Here is a 23,123-nt window from a genome sequence, read left to right as displayed (position 1 = left end):
CCTCACCTCCTTAAAGATGAAATAGAAAGGCAGTGTACAGAGATGCTTCGCAACGGGGTCATTCGTCTGAGTAGTTCTCCTTTCTCCTCTCCGGTATTGTTGGTGAAGAAAGCTGATAACACTTGGAGATTTTGCATTGATTATAGAGATATCAACAAAATTACAGTGAAAGACAAGTTTCCGATTCCGGTCGTCGATGAATTACTTGATGAATTACATGGAGCTCGATTTTTTACAAAACTCGACATAACATCAGGGTATCATCAGGTTCGCATGTTCGAAGCTGACATTGAGAAAACAGCTTTTCGCACCCATCATAGTCACTACAAATTCTTGGTAATGCCGTTTGGTCTTGTCAATGTCCCATCCACCTTTCAAAGCCTAATGAATTCGGTGTTTACTGAGGTTCTTCGCAAGTTTGTCTTAGTATTCTTTGATGACATCTTGATCTATAGTAAGACTTGGACGGATCATGTACGACACGTTGAGTATGTGTTAGAGGTGTTACGAACACATCAGTTGCTGTTAAAAAGGGTCAAGTGTTCTTTTGGAACGCAGGAAGTGGGCTATTTGGGACATATTATCTCAGAGAAGGGTGTCCAAGTTGATCAAAAAAATTTGAAGTTATTACTAAATGGCCTCAACCAGCATCATGAGGCACTCTCTTAATCTCCAGTATTGGCGCTCCCAGACTTCACCAAAGAATTTGTTGTAGAATGTGACGCTTCAGGAAGTGGGATTGGTGCGGTTCTCCAGCAGGAAGGTCACCCCATCGCTTTCTTCAGCCGCACGTTAGCAGCTCGCCATGTCAAGCTGGCTGCATACGAACGAGAATTGATTGGGTTAGCTAAAGCAATGATTCATTGGAGACCGTATTTGTGGGGAAGACGTTTCTCATACGTACAGATCACTACAGCCTTAAGTATTTATTGGAACAACGTCTCTCGACATCTCCACAAGTACACTGGATCAGTAAGCTACTTGGGTTTGATTTCTCAGTCGAGTATCGTTCCGGAATGACAAATAAGGTTGCTGGTGCTTTGTCTAGATGTCATGAGAACGATTCAGATGAGGATAAGGAATTACATGCCATCAATGTTTCTGAGGATGGTATTTTGGCTCGAGTTCGCAGAGAAATTCAGAACGACAATAAGCTAGGTGAACTCAGAGATAAAATCATTCGGGGCGAGGAATCAGAGATATGGGAAGCAAAGGATGGTCTTATTTTTCGCAAAGGGGTAGTTTATATGGATTCAAATTCAGATTTAGTCCGAGATGTTATGACTGGTTTTCATAATTCTGGCCATGAGGGTAGCCAAAAAACTATGGAACGGATCCGTCGGAATTTTTATTGGAGAGGTTGGAAGAAAAGTGTTCAAGAATTTGTGAGCACTTGTCAGATATGTCAGAAGGATAAATGGGAAACGCTGCAGCCCGCGGGATTGATGCAGCCACTATCGGTTCCAACGAAGATATGGGCTGATATCTCGATGGATTTCGTCGAGGCATTGCCAAAAGTTTCAGGGAAAACAGTCATCTTAGTGGTGGTTGATCGCTTCTCAAAGTATGTGCATTCTATCGCTATAAGTCATCCTTATACTGCTGTCTCTGTGGTCCAAGATTTTTTTCGAGACATTGTCCGATTGCATGGTATCCCAGAGACAATTGTATCAGACAGAGATAAGGTTTTCGCAGCATTTTCTGGCGGGACCTCTTTCGACTTATGCGTACCAACTTGTGTTTTACAACAGCCTATCGGCTACAATCCGATGGTCAGACTGAGGTGGTCAATCGGACTCTAGAGATGTATCTCCGGTGTGTCACGGGGGATGAACCACGAAAATGGCTTACATGGCTTCCTTGGATTGAGTATTGCTATAACACATCCTATCACACTAGTCTAAAGGATACGCCATTTAGGATGGTTTATGGAAGAGAGCCACCTCGTCTTTTAGACTATACTACTGGAAGTTCGAAAGTAGAAGCTGTTGATGTTGCATTGGAAGAGAGAGATGAGTTTTTAGCATCAGCAAGAGAACGTTTACTAAACGCTCAGAACAGAATGAAAGCATCCTATGATAAACATCATCGCTCAGTCGAGTTTGGCATAGGGGAATGGGTTTTGTTGAAGTTACATCCGTACAGACAGATCACTATTCCTAAGAAAGCTTTCACAAAGCTTTCCCCAAAGTTTTATGGACCATTTGAAGTACTAGCTCGCGTGGGAACAGTTTCCTACCGTCTTCGTCTTCCAGATCGTGCTCAAATCCATGACGTTTTCCACATCTCACTACTGAAACCGCACAAAGGAGACAAGCCCGACACAAGTCATGTGTTACCACCGGTTTTACAAGGACGAGTGTTACCAGCTAAACCAGTGAAGTTTCTTCGAGCCCGTACTCATGGTGAAGTTCGTCAGGTTCTGGTGAAGTGGACTGATGAGGAAACAGAGACTGCTACTTGGGAAGATGCCCAAAAGTTAACAGAAGCATTTCCAGAAATAGAGCTTGAGGACAAGCTCCTTGTCCAGGAGAGGAGTAATGATACACGCTATGGTATCACATACAAAAGAAAGAAGATTCAAAAGTAATATTTCCTTAAAGCATTAAGAATAGAGTTTTGGTATTTTTCCTTTTAAGATACTTTAAGTAGTTTTCCTAATATTCATAGGGTTATGATTTGTATAACCCTATATAAATAGAGATCTAATTATCAATAAGAACTATCTTCAGCATTAACCTTATTCTCAAGAGAGACTAGGGTTAAAGGAAGCTTTTGCAAACAAGTTCTTTGTTTCTTACTTACAAGCTACGGCTCCGGTTACTCGAGCTCAGGCTAGGCGACAGGCTCATATCAGTTTACAACTGTTCTAAGAGAGTTCGATCGTGTATGTCGTTGGATTGCGTTGGCGTCCTTATCAAGAGTGGCTAAGATTCATGTGTCTGATAACACTGAAATCATCCGGTGATGAGCCAGACATTCTTACTACCGAGGTGTCACAGTTTGTTAGACCTATATGGCTCATGCATGGTGATTTCGCGTTTCTCACCATTGCTCTTACGGCGACTACAGTATTGTTCATTTCAACATTTTATGTCTAGTATAAGTCTCGTGAAGGTGCTTATATGTACAGAAGCGGAGCTGTGTGCTATCCACATTGGGAGTATACAGAGGCGGATGTACATGGACCAATAGGGTGTCACTTGACACACCCGTAATTTAAAAAATCAGTTATGGTTATGTGTTTTTATGAATTTAAATTTGACATTTGACATCTGATTAATGTAAGCCCAATCCTTTTGTATGGAAAATATTAAAAGTCCACTCCAGCATAAATAATCAGTACTAGATTTTGACCCGCGCTTGAAAAGCGCGGGTTTGTTTTTGTAATTAAAGATATTTTAAACAAATTTCTAAGATAATGTATAAGTTTGAGCACATTTATCCAAAAACACAGACCAATCCGTACTAAACTGAAAAACCAAAATTGAACTGAATTGCATAAATAATAGAGCAAACCATATATCTATGACTGAAAAATTGAAACCAAACCGAGAACCAAATGAGTACCTGAATTTTCAAATAAAAATTATATATTTAAAAATATTAATTACATTCAATTTTAAATAACCAAATATCATAAAAATTCTATTTATAAACCGGATAACCCGAAAACTTGAATTACCTGAATATTTTTATTTGGTTGATAAATAATTTAGTTAACCAAAAGTATAAATTATGTATATAATTATTTATTTAAAATATATATATAACTATGTTTAATATAACACATAGTATCAAAACTATTTTCAAAATAATATTATGTTTTAAAATAAGTAAATTTTGTTCTAAAACACAATTATACTGCTAACCTATTTTAAAGTATCGATATAGTGTTAATACATAACTATATGTTTTCAAAGTTTTTAGAAGTTATCACTAACCGATTTATAATTAGTTAGACTAAATATTTAACAGAACCAAAGATAAATAGCAATTTTCTGAAAATATAGCAGATGGAAAGATTGAACCGGTTTTATGTAGACCATAATCATATATATGGATTCGTATAAGAACTAGTTTGGTATTAAATAATACAACCAATTTGGAATATTAAGTTGTGACAAACATCCTTTAGTTTGTGAAAGATAGTGCTGAAGTGTTCATATATATAACATGGTTAATGAGATCAGTTTAGTTAATAAGGTTGGTATAAAATAATGGTTGATCTCTGTAAAAGATGCAATTTTTTTTACAATGGATATTGTATTATGTTTATAGTCTTCAAAGATATTTACTATTAAATAAATCACAAGTAATCATTATAAATATAGGGTGGACATTATTTAATAATAACACAAAATAATTATGATGAAATAATGTGTATATAGTAAATGTATATGTAGAGAATTAGGTTAGTATCATTTTTTATGACTAATTTGTCTTTAGTGAAGAATAATGAAGTAAGTTAGTAGTATGAGAAATAATAGAAATTCTAGTTAAATGAAATGGTCCAACTATGACTTGTTTTAAGTAGATTTTTAGGACTCCTTCCCTTTTAATAGTATTGATTTCTTTAGCACAAATTTGAAAAATAGAAAAAAACAACTTGTTGATCAAAAGAAAAAAAAAACAGGCTTAAATAAATAATCTACTAATAATAGCAATCCCAATTAATTCTAAAGGTTGTGAGTCCACTTATGTTGAAAGGTTGTGTCTTTTGAAAAAGAAGTGTAAAGGGTTGTGTCTTTTCTAAAAGTTCTATGTTGGAAGGTTGTGTCTTTTCCAATTAATTTATAAGGTTGTGAATCCACTTATGTTGAAAGGTTGTGTCTTTTGAAAAAGTAGTGTAAAAGGTTGTGTCTTTTCTAAAAGTTCTATGTTGTAAGGTTGTGTCTTTTCCAATTAATTTCTAAGGTTGTGAACTTCAATTATGTTGAAAGGTTGTGTCTTTTGAAAAATATGTGTAGAGGGTTGTGTCTTTTCTAAAAGTTATATGTTGTAAGGTTGCGTCCTTCTAAAAATAGTCTAAAAGTTGTGACTATTCACTAGTATCTTTTAAAAAGTGAGAAGTTGTGAGTATTAGAAGAATGCGACTATTCATATTGAAGGGTTGTGACTATTCAAATAAGCTTTAAAAAATCTATAAATAGTCTCTCCCATGCATTTTTCAAATCAAATTTTCACTAATCTACTAATAATAAAATGGTGAAAAAATAATGTCAAAGTTGTAACTTTTCATCTAAACAAGGTGTCTTTTCATCTCAAAGTGGGATTGCTTTAAAAAATATTGGTTTTATTTAAGTAATGTGTTAGTTTATATAATAAGTGTTGGTATTTTATAAGAACTCTCCCAAAAATTTAAAAAAAAAATATTATAAATGAGACGGGTCATATTAACGTAAATCAACATATATTTATTACAATATTCAATTTTCTGAATATTCATTTTCAATAAATAAAGCAGGTAGATAAATATACAAAATAACAATTACCAACATATAAATTATAATTGTTTAAAATTATAAATTAATAATTTTAATATTATGTCTTAAATAGGAAAAAAAATTATATATCATGCAAAAAAAAATTGCATTTTGTTCAAAAAGTGGTTGAAGATAACTATTATGTGAAAATGTATGAAAAAACTTAAAAAAGATGAAGACACAATTGTATGCAATATGTGTTTTGATAAAAAACTAAAGGGAACATTAAGGTTTATAAAATATATATATATATATATATATATTTGAATACTTTGTAAATCATATTTTAATCATCAAAATTAAATTTAATTATTTATATGATTTAATTGTTTTTATCAGGCATATAAAATTATAAATTATAGATTATAATATATTCTTTATAAAATGAGTTCCCGTGCGATATCGCACGGGCTCTTTGCCTAGTTACATCAAACGTAAAGCCTAATAATACTTTAAACGGAATTGGAAACGTCTCACATCCAAAACTTTCGTCATCTTCCCTAGCAACTTATAAAAAATCACACATATTTTTTCCTCTTAATTTCCATTAGTAACTTGTAACTTGTAAGTTTATATTTATATTTATAATTTGAGAAAATTACAAACAAAATTATAGTGAAAATATTTCGTGATATACAAGATCGTACAATGATTTTGTAGAACATTGTTATATTTTATAAAAAAAAAATTAATATTCAGAATTTTAGCTATGCATTAACACCGATTAAAAAAAATCATGGGTCCACCACTGGGAGTATATGCTTCCAGCCAAGGCCGATATATGTTGTTGTGTGGCACTAGTAACTGTTTTAAAAAGGGACGAGCTTATTTGGATCATTTTTCATAATGAACCTCTGTGTTTTCTACAGACGAAAATGACGGGTTATGGAAAAGAAACAAGGGTTGCGCGCAAGTGGAACCATTATGAGTCATCTTCAAGTGTATTCGAGCACATTGGTGATCTTCGCAATATTTTGTCTACATGTCTTGCATCGTGGAGTTTGTATGCTGAGAAAAGAAGCTTTTCCTAGCAACAGCTTGGTTTCAGTTATACATCCATAACCTTGAATTACGTTACTTGTGCATCAAGCAACTACTTGGGGGAGTCCTTTAGTTGTGTTTCAATGTTCATTGTCACGCCCCTGTTTTTCTACTACCATCGTCAATTGGTTTGTCTGCGTAAAATTTAGTACATTATTTTGAAAGGGAGAGAGTATAACATAAACCAATACTATACAAATAGCCTAATTATAAATAGGCAAGGTACAGCTACATCGCATTATGCTTAAAATCTTTTCATGTTAATCAAATGTCCATTCTCATCTAAGGACAGTCTTAAAAAGTAAGAATTTACTTATATGATAAAAGAAATAACTTATGTGGGGGTGTTGTTGCCCATCTTAAATGTTTGCCAAGAGTATTGCTGTTATTAGTTTTGTGAGCTTCTCGTCTTGTTGATACAGAAAGCATAAACTTATTAAACAATAAACACAATACTTAAAAAGAAAGTTTTATTTCATCAAAAAAAAGTTCTATATTCAAACAAAACTTAAAAACAATACTTAAAAAGAAAGTTTATTGTTAAATGACCGGGTGATTGTGGTCGAGTGGTAAGGAGACGGAGCTGAGACACCAACATGTTTCAGGTTCAAACCACCTGCTGCACGAAACTAAGTCACAATTATCCTGGTCACCCAACACGGATATGGGCCCATGCTTTAGGGCCCATTTGAATACTCGGAGAGAGGGTCTATCCGTGGGCTGCACCTCCCTTTGGGGATTAGTCTGGGCCTCTCCATGGGCCTGGGATACCCCCAGGTTAATCAAAAAAAAAAAAAAAAAAGTTTATTGTTAAATAAACGTTGGAGGAAGAATAGGGAGAAAGTGTGCAACGGCGGTGGGGAGCGTGCGGCTTAACAAGAGAATCTGACGTTTTCCGACCAAACTCGTACCGTACAGATCAAGAAAACGTCAGCTTCTGTACTGGCTTTATTTTCGCGGAATAAATCACATATATCTATTTTCAGGAAATAAAGGCAGTATGATTTTGCGTTCCAGTTCGGCAACCTATCTTGTCGTTTTCTTCCACGTCACCAACGTCTATCTATCTTTTTTGACAGCCGCCCATTTACATCACGTTTCTTAAACTCGAACATTTAAGAGTGATTTAGCTGAATATACATGGAAGATGCAAAAATTAGGTAAATGGCTATAATACTTTTTTAATTAGGTAAGTGGATATGAGTCATTTGTGAAAGTACAAATTGGTCCTCGTGCAAGCACTAATAACCTATACAAAATATATGTTACTGGGTAACTTCATAAATGTATATCTTTTTGTGTATAAAGTTATTGATTAACTTTATGGTAATATAATAATAAAGGGTTATAAATACAGAGTATATATATTTCTACAGATACAGAGTGATTACAGACATCCGATGAAATGATACAGAGCAGGCACCGTCGCGAGAAGCCTTGAGTTGAATCTCCAAATCTGCTTGTATCTCAGGGGGTTCTGCTGGTTCGGCTTTTTCTTAATCTTCTAACGTGTTTCTTGAATGATCCCTGCAGTAGGCGTCTCCATAGCTGTAATACCCTCCTAAAGAAAATTCACAGTCACACAACAAGAAACTTTCATTTAGTACAGTGAAGAAGATTGCATATGTCTCTTACCAGAACCAGAAACTAGCCTCAACAGCAGTACCAATGTAATTAAAGGAAGAAGTGATGGCATCTAAGCTTCTTTGCAAGGAAGGATTCTCTGTTTTCCTACCAGCTTCCTGCAACATGTTCTCAACTTTAATAAGAATGCTACACATAAGAGAATTATAATAAAGGGCTTTGTGAATCATCTCAAAACCACCTTAGTTCCTGAAGCAGCGGAAGAAGGCATGTTGTTGTGGTCCATTCTCGTGGTGGGACTTTGAGGTAAGTGTTGAGGAGGATCCTCCTTATCTAAAAGAGCCTTAGCTTTACTAGCGAGACTACCCAAAAGCCTCGTTTAGGTTCGTTTAAACTCTTCATAGACGTGAACGCTTCTTCACCACCTCTTATTCAAATTGAAAAAAAAGATCCGACATTTCAGTTCGAAGCAAAACGTTCGAACATCAGAAAGAGACAAAAAGACAAAACCTTGGGAGGAGTGGGAACAGGAGGAGAGGAGTAGGCAGAGAAGAGAGAGGAGTCTCTGTGCACTAAAGATGCTCTAATTGCCTTTGCGGCTAATGACGACGCAGCAGAAGAAGATGAAGCCGACGAAGTCGGAAACGATGAAGACGACATCCTTGCCTTTATCTCTCTCCATCTCTCGAATTTTAGATCAAATCTGAAATCTGAATTCTTCAATTCCTTTTGATTTTCGATCAACTTCTCTGACACTCATCAATGGAATCAAAGTCTTCGATTTTTGGGGTCGATCTAAGGTTTTCCTCTGTGTTGTCTTTATTTATTTATGGCAAAGAAGGGAAGAGGAAATAGATGATTGTGAGAGATATATTATAGATGTAAATGTGAGAAATAATGAACTGTCCAATGGCTAAAATATAAGGATACAATTGGAATAAGAAAAAAGTAACAGTGCAAAACAGTATCATATACCGGTTAGCTAAATAAAGATTTTTCCTTGTATATAGCATGCAATTACTCAACATTTAATATCTCAACTATATTTCTCATAAATTTCCGATAGTATCTCTCGCAACAAATATAAAAAAACCTCTATAAACTAATACTCGATAAATTAATAATTTCTATAAATTAATAAATTTCGTCGCTCACAACTTGGACCGATATAAAATATGACACCAATCAATAAAATAATAAAATAATAATATTTTTAAAATTCACATGTAAATATATAGTCTCATTAAAATCATAAATTAATAATATATCTCTATATATATTTTATATAAGTACAAACTAAACATTATATTATATTGTTGGTTTTATATTCACAATAAAAATAATTTTATTTTTCTTACTATTTTAGTATATTTTAATAATATTTAGTAAATTATATCGAAAACCACATAACAATTCTATGAAACATAACAATATACACCAAATAAGATAATAAAATAATATGAAAGTCAATTTTCTAAAATTTAAATAATTTGTATATGGTAAAATCAAGTATTTTTTATTTTATTAATAAAAAATAAAAAATAGAAAAATCTAAAAAATAAAATTTTTGTAAATTAATATCTCTATAAATTAATAAAATTTTAAAGTCCCTCTATTATTAATTTATAGAGGTTCTACTATATACTGAACAATAAGTACACTGAAATCTCTATATATTAATAATGTTGGGACTACACCAAAACTATAATTTTTTTTATTAATTTATAGAGATATTAATTTATCTATATACTAACTGAACCAAAAACTCAATTTGGAACTATAAAATTATATTATTTTATAAATATTTTTAGTGTATATTAATTTTTTTTTACAGCAAAAAGATTACAGACTCATATAGACCCTATAAACCAAGATGGTAACTCTGAATTCATGTGTATGACGAAAGACGGTTGTTGCCGAGCACTACGTGCCAAACTATCTGCCCTTGTATTCTCCATCCTAGGTACATGAACAATATCTGAGTTGACGAAACTTCTTCTCTGCAGCTTAATATCTTTCAGGTAGCTTTCAAATGCTGGTCATTCCTCTGGTTCTGAAACAATCTTCACCAATTGAGAACAATCTGTTGTAAACGTAACCTAAAACCGTCTTAAGTTTTTCATGCATTCCATTGCCCAAATTAATGTCTCCATCTCTGCATGAAACGGTAAAAGACATGCCCTTACATTCCTTGCTCCTAGTAAACCATCAAACCTGGTATTGTACTGAGCCAACATTGCCCTGAAAATAGATCGTTATCTTTCCAAGAACCATCTGTGAAACACCATCTTCCTATGGTTCCTACGTTAGGCCTAACATGTACTTCATGTGCACACCTGTTGTTACTAACATGTGCCTCAGCCCAAAGTGTTGATTCGACTTCTGCTAATCGAAGTGTTTTTCTGGGATCAATATCAAGGTTACTGAAAACTTTATTGTTCCGACTTTTCCAAATGTACCATAGTATCCATGCAAACTGATGATCCTCCATCTTTGGATTAATTCTCCAAAATAGATGGTCCATATTAGCAAAGCCAATAGGAAAAAAATTAATTTATAGTTATTGTTTAATTTATAGAGTATTAATAGAGGTTATACTGTATTTGATTTTTTTTTTTTGGCAACTACTGTATTTAGTTTTAGATTCAGTTTACTCAGTTAAACTAGATTGTAACTTGTTTGATTTACTCAGTTAAAACAAGGTTAACATTAGTCTTGCCAAGAACATGATTACATACATGGATTAGGTATGTTGTGTGTTTGCCTATTAATATTTTTTTCCCTTTTTAATGACAATTTGCTTCTTTCTATACAGTTTCGTAGACAATTTGATTAGTTTTTCCACCCGGAAAACCGGTTATGTAAAGTAGATATTATAGAAAGTTTGTGGAGGTGGTATGTCTTCTGCTATTCTAAAGTCGGACTAAACATAAAAAACTGTCCTTACCCGAACCTAACCGTTATCGTCTTTTTTTTTAATTTAATTTAAATTCAACTCAAAATGTGCGAATATTATCATAGCTTTGCTAGTTGGGTTTCGAGATTTTGTCTCTTTAACGACCCACTTTCACCACTCTCTTTTTATTCGCGTACAGCAACAAGCCTAGCAAATTGACTTTGATTGATCCCCACGCTCCTCTATACCTTTTTTTTTCACTGAAAATATATTATTAGCTCGAACCCAGTTCACAAGAAAACATACGGCCCAAAAAACCGAGCCAAACTAAAACAACAAAACAACAAGAGGCATAAAAGCCCAAGATCAAAAGAGCCCAATAGAGTCGATGACTCGATCTACAACACACAACACGTGTTGAACACGGAGCGAACGAGAAACACGTGTTGACCAAACCATCGACACCACGACTGGAGAGTCATCGCCGGAACAACTCGCCGCCGATCCACCGGACACACCGGAAACAGGACGTCGAAGAGAAGAAGCCGTCGAGATGACTGGCAATAACCAAGCCACAACTCCAAGTCTTTTGTCGCAGTAATACCATAAGTCGGTGAGCATCAATCGACCCTAGTCGAGAGCAAACCATAGCATTCAAAACACCAAAAACGCCAAAAGATCGAGTCAAGAGTTCTTGCTTCACAAATAAAGATTTCAATCAAAATCAACCGCTTCCAACCAATCGATTTTCCTGCATGTAGCTACAGACACCTTTAATGATTGAAGAAAGCCCGAAGATGCATCAGCCTTAACCAAGGAAGGAAAAAGCAATCTTTGGAGAACCGCTTGCGTGGAAGAAGCGTTGCCCAGACTAAACCGGTTTCCGGTTAAACTATTTCCTTAGAACTGCTGTATAAATAGTTTTGTCCTCGGACTTCTTGTGTTAAACATCTCTCTCAATCAACAATTACAGAGAGAAAATCACTATAAATTCCGAAATAAATCTTTATTTTAGAAAGAAAAAAATCAATGGCGGATCGTATTAAAGGTCCATGGAGTCCTGAAGAAGACGAGCAGCTTCGCAGGCTCGTGGTTAAATACGGTCCAAGAAACTGGACGGTGATTAGCAAATATATTCCCGGTAGATCGGGAAAATCATGTCGGTTACGGTGGTGCAACCAGCTTTCGCCGCAGGTCGAGCACCGCACGAGCAGTTCGGTAACCAATGGGCGACGATCGCTCGTCTTCTCAACGGTCGTACGGACAACGCCGTAAAGAATCACTGGAACTCGACGCTCAAGAGGAAATGCGGTGGTTTTGACCGCCGAAGAGATCGGTGAGCGACGGCGGCCCACCTGTTGCTAATGGGCTTTACATGAGCCCAGGAAGCCCAACTGGATCTGATGTCAGCGATTCGAGTACAATACCGGTTTTGCCCTCTGTTGGGCTTTTCAGGCCCGTTCCACGCGCGGGTGGTCCGCTTCCCACCGAAACGTCGTCGTCTTCTGGTGACCCAGCGACTTCCCTGAGCTTGTCGCTTCCTGGTGCTGACGTTAGCGAGGAGTCAACTAATATCAACACTTTAAGCCGCCGCCAAAACAAAAACGCAGAATCGTTCCTACCGTTTTCTGGTGGATTCCGAGGTGCGATTGAGGAAATGGGGAAGTCGTTTGCTGGAGACGGCGGCGAGTTTATGGTATTGGTGCAGGAGATGATTAAGGCGGAGGTGAGGAGTTACATGGCGGAGATGCAGAGAGACCGTAATGGTATTTGTGGGATAATGGAATGTTTCCGATTAAGTAAAATTGGTGTTGGGAGCAGGCCCGTCTCAATGTTTAAGAAGGCCCAGTGCATAAATAATGTAAAATAATTTCAAAAAGGGCCCTAAATTTTAAAAAAACGGGCCCTAAATTATAACTAAAACTAGGTAAAAATTTTGGGGTCCAGTGCAAATGCACCTTGGGCACACCCATAGAACCGGGCCTGGTTGGGAGAACGGCGTAGACAAGTGAGAGCTTAGAAACTGTTACAATGAATATTACAAATTCTTTTAAGAAATGTATAGAGAAAATCGAGTGAGCAATCTCAGTCCATGAACCTAGAGACGATGATAAAATTTAATAAAATACTCGAAATAAGCTTTTTTCTTTATAAGAATGTTAATGATCATCAATAAAGTATGTGAATGATTCACTAAACTGGTGCCATTTTTGTAGGAACCTTATTTTACTACCATAGCACAACTGATATTTGTAAAGAATAATAAGAACATATATTAAAATTACAATACCGAAATATCAGAGTAAAAACGAATTGCAGAGTCGAGATAGTTAATTTCTTTCCTTAAATCTTTAAACGTTCCGCAGTGTGACGGATTCATGGCGCTCAGATTCCCAGGATAAAACTGCAGCATTGTTTCTGTTTACCATCACCGAAAAACAGAATCTATCGATCCTAATTTTGTGTTGTACTCTCAGACTCAAAAAAAAAAAATAATAAACATAATTATTCATAATGGGAGATATTGTTTTTTTTTCTTTGTTGTTGTATTAAAAATCACTTGTAATGAGAAGACCAATAGCTATTATATAGCCCACAGACCAAACCATACGTTTGTCATAAACCACACCTTCAATGTAAGGTAATTAATATGGAGATTTGAGAATTATTCTCTCATTATAATATGGATGTGCATTTAAGCAGAAGTTACAAAATTAAAATCAACTTTGCATTCATTCTCTTAAATTATGTTGACCATGTCCATTATTATTAGAAAAGATATTTTCCCATTTCTATTTTAACTTTTGTCAACCACAAAGTCCAAAATAAAGACTGAGACCAACAAGACCAAAACATGGAATTTATTTATGGTCCAAATATCTTTTCTTATACAATCAAAGTGTTAAACTTTAATGTATTTTCTCCATTTTAAATAAAAGAGGAATTAAACCTCATATTTCTAATATTGATATTTTATAAATAATCCATTTTAGACATTCATTTCTCATTCAAAACCAACTCCGATTTTAACAAACAAGTACACTATTTCATAGTGTCAAACATTCGGTTATTCCAACGAACGTCTTCGTCCGAAAACTTACCGGAAAATGGTCTAAAACCATTTCGTCAAAAACGAGTTCCAACAATTTTATCTCTCTCCCAATCAACATTAAAGCCAAGACTTTGCCTTAGTCATCTTGGGCAGTCTCTTACTATTTGAACTCTGCTGCGCTAGGCATTGTGTAGTTGGAACCTACGTATTCACGAGGACTCATAGCCCTGTTGGCAAAAAAGGGTATCTATCATTTTCGTTCGAGCAAGGAACGTGCACTATTGGACATTGATAATAGGTGAAATGGGTTCAGCCCAAATGGATGAATTTATTGGATAGTGATCGGCCCATTACAACTATCTTGTGTTTAGACATTCAGTTTACATAGGCCCATTAATAAATCCAACATCTATGGGATTATGGTTCTGCTCTTATCAAAATTTGTTCAGAAAGGACTCCAGTACTCAATTGTTTTCACCATTCACATCTTTCTTTAGAATTCAGATTAACTTCCAGGTAGACTGGGCAAGCAGCGTCTTTGGCTTTGGAAGAGCAAGAGGCACTGTTTGTAATTCTCCCGTGACTAACGAGCTCTGATAGACGTCCTTGTAAGTACGTACGATCTTGGCCCAGTTTTTAGGACCATACTTTTTAAAGCCCACCAAACATTGTTTGGTCTTCAGCTGAAGAAAACAAACGGGCGTTTCTTATCAGAGGCTTTGGAATTTTTACTGGTCATTGTCATGTAACGGTCTTTGATGTTAACTGAGTACATCTTCGTAAGCACCTCTGATACTGGACCAGACATTTAGTGCCAAACTTCTTAAACCCATCAAGTATTGCTTGGTCTTCAGTTGGAGTAAATTCTTCTCTTTCTCTCCTACTATCGGTGGTCCAGCTACATCCCCCAAGGAACTAAGGTTTCCTCACAGTGAGTTTCCACCCAAGGCCAAGAGCTCTGTCATGGTCTTCATCAAAGATGGTGATTGAAAAAGTCGTTGCTATCACCATGTGGAGGATGAGAATAAGGAAGATTTGATCCACAGAGCTCACACTTAATCTTGTCGTGTGGAAATTCAAATAAGTAAAAAAATAATTAAATTTTCTACGTATATGTAAAGGGTTTATATGTGAAATAATTAAAAAAATAGATTTGTAGAAGGTAGAAAGAGATAGGAAGAAAGGGTAAAGTTTTGATTAGTTGATGTATTGTAGTTTTTTTGGTCATTTGACCTAATTTTCCTTTAAAAAATCTAGAGAGAAATAATAAGATGTTATTCTATATTGAACCCAACAATATAAAACCTATTATCTTATACCATCCTTCAAAAACCCAATAACCAACCAAATTCTAGTCATGACTATAAGTTCATATCTCAGAAAAGAACTTTTGCTTTAACCTAGTAAATCAAAATAGTTATTATACACTACCAGTTAGTGTGGATTTGTAGAGACACCCAGCTTATCCTTGTGGCCGGAGAATATTTACTTTTTTGAGATAGCAAAGAGAAAACAGATAAAGCCCAAGAACACACTGCATGCCATTTTTGCTTTGAAACAAAGAGCTATTACAAAGAAGGGCACTACAAGGTCCGTGACTTTATTCTATCCATCAAGCCCTTTAATTTTGTCTCAATTTACAACTATGTCCAGCTAATCGCTACGGGACTAGCCACCACGTGTTTCCCATCTGACCATTCGATGCTCCCGAAGCTATTAGACCTAGACGCCTTGGACGAGTTTACTGTAAACGTCACTGAATGCGATTTCTTCTCGTTTATTTCTTTGAAATTCAAAACCGCCGGTTCAACCGAAATCTTCACATCAGTAGTCTCCAAAATTACTTTAACCGAGTAAGACCCGGCTCCTCCCACGCTCGTGACAGTGCGCGTGTACTTGAACACGCTGGATCCGTCAACGTTAACGGCGAACGACGGATAGTTTAGATGAGCGACGGAGTAGGATTTACTCGGATCACAAGTGTAATTGCGTCTCGACACACTTGTGATCTGCGACGGTGTGTAATTCAACGCACAGAGGAAGCCTAAGTAATCCACCGTCGTTAGATCGAAAATAAGTCCTGGATTGATCGCCGTCGTCGGCAACACGTGTCCTACGCCATGCTCAAACGGCGTTGAAGGTTTCCCCGTCGTGACGTCGAGGATCGGTTTCCCGTCGTTGTAAGTTTTGTAAGCGGTGGTCATGAGAGCCGATCTGATCGCCGCCGGGCTCCACTCCGGATGCACGGAGTTGAGAAGCGCAGCTAAACCGCTCACGTGAGGGCAAGACATGGACGTTCCTGAGATGATGTTGAACTCCACGCGTCTAGCATCGGAAGCTAGACCGGTAGGTCCCTTGGATCCGGTCCAACCGGCGAGGATATTAACTCCCGGTGCGATTAAATCCGGTTTAATAATATCGGGTGTGATCGAATTAGGTCCTCTCGAGCTAAACGCCGCAACAACCGGACACGGCTGGACGTTAACAACGGTCCTTCGAATCAAAACCGAAGCGGTTGGATTCGGATCGGTTAAGACGTAATGCCGGATAATATCACCGGCCTTCTCTCCCACCGTGGTGGCAGGTAACAAATGAGCATCCGCCACAAGCTCCTCTCTGTTCTCCGCCGTGTTAGCGAGAATCATCCCGAGTCAGCCGGCAGCCTTCACCACCTCTCCTTTCTGAACCCTAGCGTTCACTCTTCTATCGCACATCACGATCTTCGCCTTCACTTTCTCTGGAATCAAAGTCCCGGGCCCACATAGATTCCCATTAGCCGCGTTAGTAGCATTCCCCGCGTAAACAAACGGCAGTGTTTTATCCGGAAGGGCGTCTCCTTTAAACAACGAAATGCCCGAGTAATTCTTCCCTTTTCCGAGAACCGCAACCGCTGGAAAATCGCGATCTATCGTACCCACACCAACGGTGGTGATCCACGGAGCTACATTTGATAAAGTTGACGAGCTGGGACCAGAATTACCGGCGGAGCAGGAGACTAATATCCCTCTCTCCATGGCCGCAAATGCTCCGATCGCGACGCTGTCTCTATAATAATCCGACGTGCCACCGCCGAGCGACATGGACAAAACGTCAACGATATCGTCGACAGCTTTATCGATCGCAGCTAAAATATCGAAGCTGAAAAAACCGCCTTCCCAACAAACTTTTTAAATGGCCACGCGAGCGCGTCGCGCCATCCCGCGGGCTGCCCCGCTAGCGAATCCCAAAAGGCTAGCTCCTTCCACGACGGATCCAGCTGCGGTTGACGACGTGTGGGTCCCGTGGCCGTCGTCGTCTCTAGGAGATCTTGATTCTTTTGACTCGTCCACTGGTCCCATCGTGGCTTCGTAGCCGCGGGCGAAGAATCTAGCTCCGATTAGTTTGCGGTTACACAGCGAATCCGTGAAGTTAGTAACAGCCTCGCAACCGCCTCTCCACGTGGAGGTGACCGGACCTAATCCAACGTCGGAGAAGCTTTTGCTCTCAGGCCAAACTCCGGTGTCGAGGACCCCGACGACGACGTCGCTGGAGGAGCCGGTTTCGGGGAAGAGGTCCGCGTTATGGACATCGAGGCCGAGGAAGAGTGGAGTGCGAGTGGTGTGTAGCTCGTACCGGTGCTCCGGTAGTACCAAGATGACACCTGGCAGAGTCATGAGCGAGTCGGCTTCTTCGGGAGTTAGCCGAGTGGAGAATCCGTGAATGGCATTGGCGTAAGTGTAGAGGAGCTGAGCAGATTGTGAGACGGATCTGAGGGAGGAGTCGTACCATAGAGAGTGGAGATCGAAGCCCAACGGCATCTGAGACTGCGCCATGTGAACGATGTAAGTTGCATGTTGAGCTCCATCCGACACGTGGTAGAAGCCATGATGGAGGAGGAGGAGGATAGTGAAGAAAGCAGCGGAGGAGAGAAATGAAGAATAAGACATATCTTTCGGTATCGCTCTGAATTTGGACCAAGAGTTTATTATATATAGTAAGTAGAGAGAGACAGGAGATGCTAGTGAGAACACACAAAGAGGTTTTCGATTGCTAGTAACCGCAAGCTTCTGACACTGTGTCATAACGTGCCGTTTCTCAGATCTCTTTGTATCGGTTTTATATTCCCAAACCCGAACCAGATCTCAACTCCTGCCGTAAAAGACAAATCTATAAAGCTAACTCCAAACCATTCTCAATTACAACTAACCAATGAATCCTTCTTCTAACCGGAATTAATTATCATCTGTAAACCCCTATTCTTTAAGTAAGAAAATATACAGTCTATCCGACTACATATATTAAAAGTTACTAACCATTTTGTTCCAAGCATAATTAAATTATAATTATCCGTGGATTCAATTATGACAGTTAGATGAGCAGCAACAAGTAGATATATTAATTTGCGACATGTGACCTTGATTATTCTTAATTAATCAAACCTGCCTAACACAGCTTTAATTTGTTTCCTCACTTGTAGATAACTTCCAAATAATAGGATGTGACAGATAAATCGCCTATTATTTTTATTAAACCGACTAATTATTGTCTTAGCTCCGGTTCGCTTGAATACGGTATGGTCGTGTCCACACTCCACAGTCCACTCCAGCCCAGTTAAATTCCCCTAAAGAAGGTTACGGTTTTTTTTTTTGGTCAACTAAAGAAGGTTACGTTACTACCCCATATTCAATGGATTCCATTGGGGAGTGGAGTCAACAATTTTCTCTTTACCTCGAACTAAGTGTATACAAAAGAATCTAGATACTCGTGAGTCTTTTATGTTCATATATGGACAACAGTACAATATACTCTTGTCCATATTAGTTATCAAAACGTCTTTATGTCCACAGTATTTAGAGCCAAACGTCTTTATGCAATTACTTCTACACCAAAATGTAACGGTCCGTGGATGCCATAAGAGTGCTTTGTTTCATTTGGTTTAGCAATTTACTCTTTGTTTTGCGTACATTGATTATTTGATTACGCGCATAATCATGATTTATGTTTTGAAAACGTACAGATACATAAGGAACTACTTTTCATACTAGATATGAATGGGTTTGGAGAAAGACATCATCAACTAACCAATGCTTTTGAGTTTTGACGGTCGGGATCCAAATAATGTGTGTGGCAATTATCGAGACTTTGGTTCGTATGGTACGACAAGAAGTAACGTCTCTTTACATCAGATCAGAGTTCACGAAAACCATATCTAAATAATTAAGCTACATTTGAAAATGTTCATATTGTTATTAGTTTATGTTTTATTTTTTATAAACGAGCAAATAAGAACATCAGAAAGCTGGCAGGCTGGTCTATTTTATCCGACTCTCAGTAATAATGCCACGATGAGGTATTGAATATTGTCCACGTCCCTGATTGATTTCATATAGTATTAAATTTTGGGAAAAAATAGTATGTATCAGGGTTTTAATTGGACCATGCTATTTATCTTCTTGTTTTGGAAATTGGTTAAAATTGAACTGTGTGCCTACAAAATTCACCTCATGAACATTTCTCTTCTTCTTTCAGTTATATAAGAAGTTAAAAACTAACGCAATCTATCAAAAAGTAAACTGATGATTTTAGCCTTTTAACCGTGAAAAGTTATATAGGCCGTTAATCTAAGCCATTTACATGATTAAGTTGGGCAATTATAGGCCCACGTAATCCACATTTTGTAAAATAACTGGTAGAGTATTTGGCAATTATAGGCATTTTAATCAAAACTGAAAGACCACATAGTGCATTTGTGTTGCTCTATACTAGTTTGACAAAGTACTATTTAACAAGATCATCCCATTTGCAGTATTGACCACCGGCCAATGTAGGCCTGGGCATATTTCCCGGATCCGAAGATCCGAACCGGTAATTACCCGGAAAATTGGGTTTCGGATCGGATTCGGTTATCAAAAATTACCCGGTCGGATAAGGTTTATAATTTGGTCGGGTACCGGGTCGGTTTCGGGTTATACCCGGGATCCGTACGGATATCCACTTAACCCGAGTTAGCCTAACGGTTAGTAAGTAGTAATCTAGTTACCCTACACTAGTTAATGCGCCCACGCGTCCACGCCTTAGACAAGTTCTATTTCCAAAATCCAATCTTCTCTCGATACTCGTAATCGCCGTTTCTTCTTCACGACATAGACGACCTTTGCGATTTCAGATGGTCTTAAGCTGCTTATTAAAAGAGCAGACTTGTTGGGGAGATGATTATCGGAAACAAATCTCAAATTCAGTCTCTCCCTCTTGCTTCTGAGTCATCGAGAAACATATCTCAAGTAAGAATTCTTTTTTGCATGTCGGTTTTGATCATTGAACGTGGGATTGTCTGATTGTGTTTCTGTTTAGTTCTTATGATCAATTTAGTTTTTGCATCTCGTTTTTTGATCATTGATTGTAGGATTGTCAGATTCTGTTTTTGTTTAGTTCTTGTGATCAATTTAGTTTTTGCATCTCGTTCTTTGATCACTGATTGTCAGATTGTGTTTCTTTAGTCTTTATCACTTGAAATCGATTTGTTGTGTAAAGATGGGATTGAAATCAATTTATCTTCTCTTATTGATGTTCTTTATTTTGCTCAACATCTTATTGGTGTTCTTTTATTTGTAGATGGATTCTTCACCATTGCCAGATAACAATGACTCGGAGACAGAGAATGGATTTCAAGCAACCCAAGAGGAGATAACACGGCATGATAAGAAAGGCAAAAGGAAGGTTCGTGCAGGAGGTAGTTCTCAGCCAACTACAAAAAAGCAGTCAAGCACAAGATCTGATGTCTGGGAACACTACACAAGAACAGAGGACGACCGTGACAAGTGCAGATGCAACCATTGTCAGCGTATCTTCGGCTGTGCGTCTTCGCAAGGAACTTCTAACCTTAGGAAGCATCTACTTTCATGCACGTCTCACTTGGCGTGGAAACAGAGCCAAGGTCCTGGTTCAACCGTGATTACTAATGACGGAGGTCTGACGAATGCTAGAGTTTCTGAGGCTGTGTTCAGAGAGGCGACTAATGAGCTAGTGGTGTTGGGTGAATTGCCACTCTCTTTCACTGAGAGTGTTTCTTGGAGGCACTTCTGCGATCGTGCTGGTCTCTACAAACCTCATTCAAGAAGGACTGCAACTAGGGACATTGTGTAGATGTATGTGAGAAAGAAGGAGGCTCTGAAGAATTGGTTTAAGCTCAGTAAGCAGAGGGTTTCACTTACCACATACATATGGACAGCACATGCTACAGGAGCAAGCTACATGGTGGTTACGGCTCACTTTATTGATGATACTTGGCAGCTAAGGAAGCTTATCATCGGGTTCAAGCATGTATGTGATCACAGAGGCCAGATGATTGCTAATGTTCTTCTGGAATGTTTGGCTGAGTGGGCAATACAGAAGGTGTTCACCATCACGGTTGACAACGCAACAGCAAACACATCTGTACTGAGAAAGTTTCAGAGCGAATTCATCTTGCTTGGCGACGAAGCATTGGTGATGGATGGCAACTACATGCATATGCGGTGTGCAGCTCACATTATCAACCTGGTTGTGAGAGATGGTTTGCAGGATATTGATGGAAATGTGGAAGCAATTCGTAATGCGGTGCAGTATGTGAGGTCTTCTACTCAAAGGCAGAAGTCATTTCAGCTAAGAGTTGAGTCGGGAAAGATGAGTCGAGGCAGTTTACCTTTGGACATCAAGACGATGTGGAATTTTACCTATCTCATGCTTCAGAGAGCTATCAGGTTCAAGGTGGTGTTTGATAAAATGGAACCGGAAGACAGGCTATACAATGATTACTTCAACGAAGTTGAGAATGGGAACAAAAGGATAGGACCTCCTGCGACTGTTGATTGGAATGCAGTCGAGAGGTTGGTGAAGTTCCTTATCATCTTCTACAACTCTACACTAGTTGTCTCAGCTTCGACAACAGTCTCCTCTCATAAGTGTTATGGTGAGATCGTCACTATAGAGACGAATCTGACACGGCTAAGTCAAAGTTTGGATAAGGAGTTGAAAGGCAAGGCTGATTGCATGAAGGCAAAGTTTGGGAAGTATTGGGGAGGCATGAAGAATGTCAACAAGATGGTTATTGTCGCTTCTGTCTTTGATCCGACTAAGAAAATGCAGTTTGCGAAGCTGTATTTTGAGAAGCTTCACGGCAAAGAAACACCCGAGGCTAAGGCGATGTATCAGTCAGTTCACATTGTGTTGACTGATATGTTCAAGGAGTACAGTCTTCGCTTGAGGAAAGATTCAACTCGTGGACAATCATCTCAGTCTACTCAAGCTTCGTCATCAAATGGACAAGATCAAGATCAAGATCAGGATCAAGTGTTAGGTGAAAACGTGGAAGAAGCAATGGATTTGGTCGATGATCTCTGTTATGAAAGGATGAACTTTGCATATATTGAATTGGTTGCTGAAATAGGAGTTGAAGAAGCAAGGGATGAGCTAGAGCTGTATTTGAAAGGAAAAGTAGAGAATCCTAAAAACTTTCTTGGAACCGAGTATGATGTGTTGTCTTGGTGGAAGCTTAACTGTCAGAAGTATCCAATCTTAGCAGAGATGGCCAAAGATGTACTTGCAATGCAAGTCTCCTCTCTTGCATCTGAGAGTGCTTTCAGCACCAGTGGTCGGCTTATTGATCCATTTAGGAGTTGCTTGACATACTACATGGTTGAAGTATTGATGTGCACAGAGCAATGGATGAAGGCTTATATCAATCTATGTGAGAAACGTGTTACCAATGGTCAAATGCTAGCTGAGGTTGAGCTACATGACAAGCTAGAGAAAGGTACATTCTCTTCTTTTTTAATTCTTACATTTCTTTATGTTCTCATGTTACATATTCTAAGTTGTAACACAATCTTGTAATATATGTAGAGTTTGATACTCTAAACTTGACCTAGAAGAATGTATGGAACTCGGGGAAGATGGAGATGAAGGGGAAGAAGAAGGTGGTCCGAAGAGTGAAGTTGTGTTGTTGCTTGCTTGCTTTGTTGCTCTGTTTTCTTTTAAGAACTTATGTTGGCTTTGCTTTTCTCGGTTGCTATCTTTTTTTCAAAACGGATGATATGCTTGTTTTCAT

The 23,123-nt window shown here is 37.9% G+C and overlaps 2 protein-coding genes and 2 pseudogenes across 2 annotated transcripts; 1 reads left to right on the top strand and 3 right to left on the bottom strand.

The window, feature by feature from the left end:
• Positions 1–6,020: 6,020 nt before the first annotated feature.
• LOC117132013 lies at positions 6,021–8,771 on the bottom strand (annotated as a pseudogene).
• On the top strand, positions 8,477–13,305 carry LOC103854123 (annotated as a pseudogene).
• Positions 13,306–15,527: 2,222 nt separating this feature from the next.
• Positions 15,528–18,125, bottom strand: LOC103854124 (subtilisin-like protease SBT1.7). The gene has a single exon (XM_033284879.1). The coding sequence runs from the start codon at positions 16,702–16,704 to the stop codon at positions 15,703–15,705; it is 1,002 nt and encodes a 333-aa protein (XP_033140770.1). The 5' UTR covers positions 16,705–18,125; the 3' UTR covers positions 15,528–15,702.
• On the bottom strand, positions 15,528–21,452 carry LOC117131888 (subtilisin-like protease SBT1.7). The gene has a single exon (XM_033284881.1). It carries the CDS (start codon positions 18,118–18,120, stop codon positions 17,227–17,229), a length of 894 nt encoding a protein of 297 aa, XP_033140772.1. The 5' UTR covers positions 18,121–21,452; the 3' UTR covers positions 15,528–17,226.
• Positions 21,453–23,123: the final 1,671 nt, after the last annotated feature.

Source organism: Brassica rapa, chromosome A02 (assembly GCF_000309985.2).
Source record: "Brassica rapa cultivar Chiifu-401-42 chromosome A02, CAAS_Brap_v3.01, whole genome shotgun sequence".
NCBI classification, from domain to species: Eukaryota; Viridiplantae; Streptophyta; class Magnoliopsida; order Brassicales; family Brassicaceae; genus Brassica; species Brassica rapa.
This window is presented reverse-complemented; position numbering and strand designations above follow the sequence as displayed.

What these genes read in the sequence shown, in the direction of transcription:
- LOC103854124 (XM_033284879.1), bottom strand. Translation starts at nt 16,704, where the DNA reads ATGATTCTCGCTAACACGGCGGAGAACAGAGAGGAGCTTGTGGCGGAT.
- LOC117131888 (XM_033284881.1), bottom strand. Translation starts at nt 18,120, where the DNA reads ATGACACAGTGTCAGAAGCTTGCGGTTACTAGCAATCGAAAACCTCTT.